The sequence below is a fragment of the Belonocnema kinseyi genome, chromosome 1, assembly GCF_010883055.1.
Source record: "Belonocnema kinseyi isolate 2016_QV_RU_SX_M_011 chromosome 1, B_treatae_v1, whole genome shotgun sequence".
Classification (NCBI taxonomy): domain Eukaryota; kingdom Metazoa; phylum Arthropoda; class Insecta; order Hymenoptera; family Cynipidae; genus Belonocnema; species Belonocnema kinseyi.
The window spans coordinates 114,752,928-114,760,631 of NC_046657.1; the positions used below are offsets into that span (position 1 = coordinate 114,752,928).

The following is a 7,704-nucleotide window of genomic DNA, read 5'->3' on the forward strand; positions in this document are numbered from 1 at the left end:
GCGCGCGCAACTCAGTCATTTACAGCGTCTCCTACTGTATTCACACGGACATAGCCCTGTCATAGTATTGGACCGCATCTCGTTTCAGATCTGGGATCACTGAACACTTGAGTTTTAGACAGAGTATCATCCCCAAACTAATCCTTCAATCGAGTCAAAATTTCGCACGGTTTAACGCCTTCTTTAGTTAAAAACTTTATTATAACCCGTTGTGCAACGGACGCTGCAACCTGTTGCTCACTCATAGCTGTACTGACGAATTGACTGACAGCTCACCAAGCGTTTTACCCACTCCTTATACACTACATTACAAGAACCTACACTGTGAGAGTGCTTGCGATTGGCTAAGAAAAGTATTTGTAAAATTCCTGTTTATATTTGATCCACCCTCGTATACTGTAAAACATGCATTCGAGACAATAAAATTTAGATACGTAAAGATAAAGCATTGAAAAATTTATAACTTCAAATCAAACAGTTTAAAAATAAAGAATTTTACAATATAACTAAAACATAAAAGATTATTTTTCCTTAACAATTGTAATGCAGAAATAATTTACGTAAACTCTATTATTTCTGACAAAATTTTTTTGTATCCCTTCTTAACAAATTTTCTAAAAAGGATCGATTATTTTCGCAGGAAAGATATTCTCTACAACTTCACCTGATTCAATTTGTAAAAATAAAATAAGCCATGCAAAAAAAATATTTGTATAAATACAAACGAATAAACATATTTGATAACTAATCATTTATTTTCAAAAATTGAGTACCATCGCATGAATGAAAACAAAATGTAAGGAGCGATACAAAAAATCGTGCAAGAATAATAATTCTTAGTTATTAATCAATTTTTTCTATTCAATTTTTGTCATGTCCATAATATACCTTAAAATTATATATCTATATTTATGATTTTAAGTTCAAGCATACGAAATCGGAAATTATAAAAGCAGAAGTTGGGTTAGATCTAAAAATCAGCCATTAAAAAAGAAAATCTCGTAAAGAAAAGAAAAATGTTTTAGTTTCCTTTTTAAAACTTAAAAATTTGGCACACCTAAGAAAAGAAAAAAAAAATCTTACTTGGAGAGCGCACTAATGCTTCTGAACAAGTTTCGCTCGTCGTCAATTTCGCAGCTTTTTTAGGTTGTGGGGCATCCGATTCATCCTCTTCCAGTTCCCTTTTGATCAAATTTATCCCATTTCCAGTTAAATCAGGATTGGGACTAAATTTAAATTCTGGATTTTCTAATTTCGAAAGAGCCTGCCAAAAATACATTGCATTATTCAAATAAAAATAATTATTTTAAATGAAGGAGGTGCTCAATTTTATAATATAAACATGTTCCTATTTTTACAAAAGAGAAATAGAATGATCTTAAAATTAATATAATGGAACTTGCTATTTTACCTGAAATTGTAGTTCATACATGAATTCATGTCCGATAATAATGATGTCGCTGTTATTCAACTGAACCATCGCTCCTGTTGCTGGAGATATTGTGTTAATTTTCAAACCGGCAGAACTCTAGAAAATAAATTTTTATTTGCAAAATACAGTCCTGATTAATTTTAATGTCAAAAACAGTAATAGAAAAAATAGCCACAGTTTCGGAATATTTTAGTTCGAAGCAGAAATGTTAACTTACATTCAAAACTTCGACGAATATGCCATCGTTTGTGTGGTGAAATATACAATGTCTTCGTGACACTAATTTTGAATACAGTCTTATATCGCAGTCTCGTTTGCGCCCAACGGTATACTAGAAAATAAATATTTTTTGCATAAATGAAACCTAGAAAATGATAAAATTGAACGTTGGTTAAAAACTAGGCCAAAAATAATTCACTATGAAAGCTGTTTAATTCGAAAGCTGAAGAAGTAGATTTGTGATTATTTAAAATATTGAAAATTACATTAATACTTTACATAGTAAAAAGTACATAATATATTTCTCGTCTAAGAAGAAGATATCATTAAAAATTTCTAGAAATCCTTCTTTTTTAAATACTTATAGAAAATATAAATTTACAACTTTTCGTTTTATTTTATGTGTAAATCGCTCAAACTTACCCTTTTTTTCTGTGTTAAAGACCAAGTTTCGTCTGTTAACTGGCCCTGTTTGATACGCCTCAGGATAATCTCCATGGTTATTGAATTGATCTATTAGCGATGGTGTCTTAAAAAGTTACAACCTTCCCTATACTCCAGAAGCACTACCATTCTTCCTTTTCCTGAAAACAAAGTTTTATTTTTACGTAAAATATTATGCTTAATTTAATAATCGTTGCTAAGTTTAAGGTGAGGCAAATTCAAAAATACAGTTGAACCTTTGCATTTTTCAATCCCAATTTCAGAATGGCCCTTTAAAATAAAAAAAACAGAGTTTTTATTCCGTTTTTCAACAAAAATGTCCAGCTTATTTACATTTTTTTATTTAAACCTTCAAAAACATTTAAAGTGTTCAATGATTTAAAAAGAATGGACAAAAATCATGGGGCCTTCAAAAAACTTTAAACCAATTCAAGGAATTGAAAAGAATTCAAAAACAGGGGTACACTGAATTCAGTTACGGCGTAAACGCGTCAAAATATTGAAAAAAGAATCTCTAAATTAAAGAATTTAATAAATTAAGAAATAGAAAAATAATTCAAATTAGACATTTTTCAACCAAGTTAATAAAAAATAAAAAATTAAATGAATGAATTCCAAGGAATTGAACAAATCACAGGACCTTCAAAAAACTTCCGAGTGACTTCAAAACTGTTAAATAAACACTTTAATTATTTAAAACAATTTAAAAGAATCTAAAGGAATTCAAAAGAATTCAGAAACGGGGGTACACTTGAATTCAATTACGGGGTTAACTCCTAAAAATATTGAAAAAAGAATCTAATAAATTAAGAAATAGAAAAATAATTCAAATTAGACATTTTTAAACCGAATTTATTTTAAATTAAAAGTTAAGTGAATGATTTCCAAAAAATTGAAAAAATCATAGGGCCTTCAAAAACTTTCAGTGACTTCAAACCAGTTAAATAAACACTTCAATTGTTTAAAACAATTTAAAAGAATCTAAAGGAATTGAGAAGAATTCAGAAACAGGGGTACACTTGAATTAAAATACGGGGTTAACTCTTCAAAATATTGAAAAAAAGAATCTCTAATTTAAAGAATCTAATAAATTAAGAAATAAAAATAATTGAAATTAGACATTTTTAAACCGAATTTATTTAAAATTAAAAGTTAAATAAATAAATTCAAAAGAATTTAAAAAATCATGGGGGCTTCAAAAGACTGCGAGTGACTTCAAAACAATTAAATAAACACTTCAGTTATTTTAGAAAATTTAAAAGAATCTAAAAGAATTCAAACAAATCCAAGAAATTGAAAAGAATTCAGAAACAGGTGTACACTTGAATTCAGTTACGGGGTTAACTCCTAAAAATATTGAAAAAGAATATTTAAAGTAAAGAATCTTATAAATTAAGAAATAGAGAAATAATTCAAATTAGGCATGTTTAAACCAAATTTATTTAAAATTTACAGTGAGGTAAATGAATTCCAAAAAATTAAAAAAATCATAGGGCCTTCAAAAAACTTCGAGTGATTTTAAAACAGTTAAATAAACACTTCAATTATTTTAAACAATTTAAAACAATCTAAAGGAATTCAAAATAATTTAGAAACGGGGGTACATTTTTATTCAGATACGGGGTTAACTCCTCAAAATATTGAAAAAAGAATCTCTAAATTAAAGAATTTAATATTCCCTATTGAGAGTCCATTCGATAATTATTTATTTGCCAAAACGTTATTTGCCTATGGCAACCCATTTTGTAAAAAATCGACTTTTTCAAATATTTTGTATAGACAAAAATGCTTATTTATTGAACTCTTAAGTAAAATGATGTAAACATTACATTTTTAACATAAAGCTCGCTTTTTTCTTTAGTTTTAAGTTGTTCAAATTGGAATTAAACAAAAAATAATTTTGCAATCATTTAATTTTCGAGAGTTGAATATTTAGAACTAAAGTTTTAAACTGCTGAAAATTGAGAGATAAATTTACAGAATTCAAACATTTTTATTTAAAGTTTTTTTAGATTCTTTTGTTTTTAAAATTTTTAACTGATGAAAATTGAATATTCAATTTTATTTTATTTTTTCTGACGAAAATGATTTTTATTTAAGAACAGACGTTTTTGAATGCAAACGCGAGTGTAATTTAAGCATTAATAATTATTTATTTTGTTGTCTAGTTTTTAAATAAAACTGTCAATTTTCGATGAAAAACCATTAAAAATGATTTATTTTGTTGTCTAGTTTTTAAATAAAACTGTCAATTTTCGATGAAAAACGCTAACAGAATCCGAAACTGTTCAGGCATGTAAATTTCATAATTAAACAAAAATCATTGGATTTAAATCTAATGATTATTTTTGTTAAAAATACCAATGTAAAAACGCCACCGTAATCTAGAATTGTTAAAATATTATAAACCTTCAAAATATTATGATTTTTTTTTTAAATCGCAATGTTTCCATCTTTAAAATCTAATAATTACTTATTAAAAATACCCCTTTTCAGTGTAAATGGCTAAAATAACCTAAAATTGCTAAAAATTTGGAATACTGACGATTTTGGTTTTAAATTTTAATTTGCAGTGAAAAAATTAACAAACCCTAATTTTTTCTAGAAATTTTAAGCTCTCGAAACTTTATGATTCTATATTAAAATTCTTTTTTCAAGGTACTAATTTTCAGCGGAAAGCAAATTATGAAGGGAAAAATAATATTACAAAAAAAATTTCAAATAAATATTTATGTTTTGGGTTGATTTGACTGTATTTTTAAGAGTAATACAAATTTAAAAAAAAACATATTTAACTAAATGGTTGAACTTTTAAATGAAAAATATGAATTTTGAACCAAAAAGTTCATCTTCAACTAAAATGATGAATCGCCAACCTAAAAAATTACTTTTTAGCAAAGTATTTCAACTTTTAACCAAGTAGTTGATTTTTTAACACAAAAGATTAATTTTCTGCCAAAAAGGAGAATAATCCAATAACATATTTAGCTAGTATTTTTTTAAATAAAAAATTAATTTTATTTTTAAGATTGTACATATATTTTGCTTAATAATTAAAATATATTTAAATTAAAAATTTTATTATTTTTTTAACATTTTCAACCAAAGAAATGCAGTTTGAACTAAAATTATGAATTTTCGACAAAAAGATCAATTTTCAACGAAACATATAATAGTTGACATTAAAACTAAAAAAACCTTTTTATTTTTATTCAAAAAGGGGTGAATTTATCCAAAGAGATGAATTTTCAACCAAATAGTTGAATTCTTTAACTAGAACAGATTTCAATTTTAAACCAAACTGTGGCAATTTTAACCAAAAAAATATATTAAATTTCTACCAAAAAGATGAATTTTCAAACCAAAAAATTTTTTTTAACACAATTGTTGTATTTTCAATCAAAAAAGATTATTCAGCTAAGACAAAATTTTTAAGGAACTTATGATTTGTGGGACAAAATAACTTTAATACAAAATAAAATTTTCGAATAACTATTAAATTCTGAAGTTGTTTTGCTTTAAGTTTATGTTCATATAATTTCCCTTCGAAGAAATTTTATAATATTTTATTAATTTTCGTAAATATTAAAGAGTTTTAAAGTATTTTTAATCTATTGAAAAATCTCTAAATACCTTTTAAACTGACTCAAATTATCTCTCAAGTTGTCTTACAATTTTTGAGATTCGTTTTTGATAATTTTGGAAATTTTATGAAATGTTTTAAATACGTATTCACTTAAAATAAATTTTTCAATCTTGAAATATGTTGAGTTTTGAGGTTTTAAAAATCCTTTCCAATTTAAATTATTTTTTAAATTGTTCAAAAACTTCTAAATATTTTTTCATATAATTCAAATTTTTTCTAATTGAAAAAATTCTGCAAAATTAAACAAATTGTCTTAAACTATTCCAGATTATTTTTTGACAATTTCGGAAATATTTTTTATTGTTTCGAAATTTTTTTTTATAATTACTTAGAAACAATTTTTTTAAATAAAAAAGGATTGAACATTTTTCAGAAATCTTAAAATTAGTTTATTCTCTTGAAACCTTTCAAAATTCTTACAAACCTCTTTATTTTTTGTTTCAAACTAAATTAAAATTAAATTTCTTATAAAATTGTGTAAGTTTTCAAAATTAAAGAATGTTTGCTTCATTACTTGCTGCATTCTTTCGCGAAATTTGAGAAAATCATTTGAAATTTTTAAACATACTTTTTAAAACTATTTGTTCAAAATGAAAAATCAATTGAAATTTATACTGGAATCGAAACAAATATTTTATTAGCTTAAAGCCTTTCAAACTCCATAAAAAGCTTCAAAAAAATGTTTGAAATATTTTTAAATTTTAAATTATAACGAATTTTCAATTAAATTCAAGAATTCTCAAACAAAAAGTTAAATTTTTTACAAAGTAATTTAAATTTAAAACATACTTCTTAAATTTTTAACCAAAAAGATTAATTTTCTACAAACAAAAAAGAATTTTTAACAAAATTCAAGAATTTTCAACCAAAAAGTTGAATTTTTAACTGAAAAAGATGAAATTTCAACTATAAGTTTAATTTACTGCCAAAAGACGAATTTTCAATTAAAATCAAGAATTTTCAACAGAAAATTCGATTTTTTAAGATAGAAACTACTTTTTTTTTTTAATTTTTAAGAAAGTAGTTGAAATTTAAAACCGAATCGTTAAATTTTTAACCAAAAAGATGAATTTTTAAACCAAAACATTATTTTTTTACAAGAAAAAAATATTAATTTTTGAAAAAATATTACAAGTATTAACGAAAAAGATGAATTTACTATAAAAAAGACGAATTTTCAATTAAATTCATGAATTCTCTACCAAAAAGTTGAATTTTTAAACAAAAATATTACCCTTCAAAAAACGAATTTTTAACACAACTTAAGAATTCTCAACCAAAATGATTATTTTTTAGACAAGATTATTTTTTTTGAATCTAATTTATGTTACTAAAAATACACACAATCACGAAAAATAATTAAGTTTCATTCAAAAACTGCCAAGTTAAATGAAAACTTGGAAATACATTAATATAACCATAAACTACCAGTTTATTAAATTCAAAAGCTTTAAGAGTTCGTCAATTTTGTAGAACTTAAATTGCCTTCAACAAATAAAAAAAGGAATTCCTGCTAGTACAATATCCTGTACGGATTTAATTACCTGATTTAACCCGGAGAATCCATACTGAAGATAATTAATCAATGTTTATCAACTTTATTACACAATAATCGGGGCTTTCAACGTTTTCATCAGTTTTCATTGTGTGACGAATCTGACGCAGTAACCAGATAAAACCAGTAAGACCGTAAACAAAGATATTGTCGTAAACCATAAGAAATTTGTGAACACCTGGTGATTTTCTCTCGTACTACAGTAAGAACCTACAATACATAAATGTAAAGTCAGTAAAGTGAACGGCAGGTAATATCTTACCATAAGAGCGATTCAGTTTCTGGAGGCAAAGCAAAGACATTGCTAGAGGTTCCCCCTCCTAATTTCTATATTTTCAACAACAAAAAAATAGGTATGCACAGATGTAAAGACTATAAATACAGAAATCGGTGCACAATTATTTTTTC

The 7,704-nt window shown here is 25.1% G+C and overlaps 1 protein-coding gene across 1 annotated transcript in view; it reads right to left on the reverse strand.

Annotated features, from left to right (window-relative positions):
• Nucleotides 1-7,402, reverse strand: part of LOC117168362 (probable helicase senataxin) — a 45,264-nt gene extending 37,862 nt beyond the window's left edge. Inside the window, exons 1-5 of the mRNA XM_033353954.1 lie at nucleotides 7,286-7,402; nucleotides 2,075-2,235; nucleotides 1,650-1,763; nucleotides 1,412-1,528; nucleotides 1,084-1,264 (exon numbers count right to left, since the gene is read on the reverse strand). Of these exons, the coding sequence (XP_033209845.1) occupies nucleotides 1,084-1,264; nucleotides 1,412-1,528; nucleotides 1,650-1,763; nucleotides 2,075-2,149 (487 nt within the window). The 5' untranslated portion in view covers nucleotides 2,150-2,235; nucleotides 7,286-7,402. The remainder of the gene's footprint in view (nucleotides 1-1,083; nucleotides 1,265-1,411; nucleotides 1,529-1,649; nucleotides 1,764-2,074; nucleotides 2,236-7,285) is intronic.
• Between the last annotated feature and the right edge of the window lie 302 nt (nucleotides 7,403-7,704).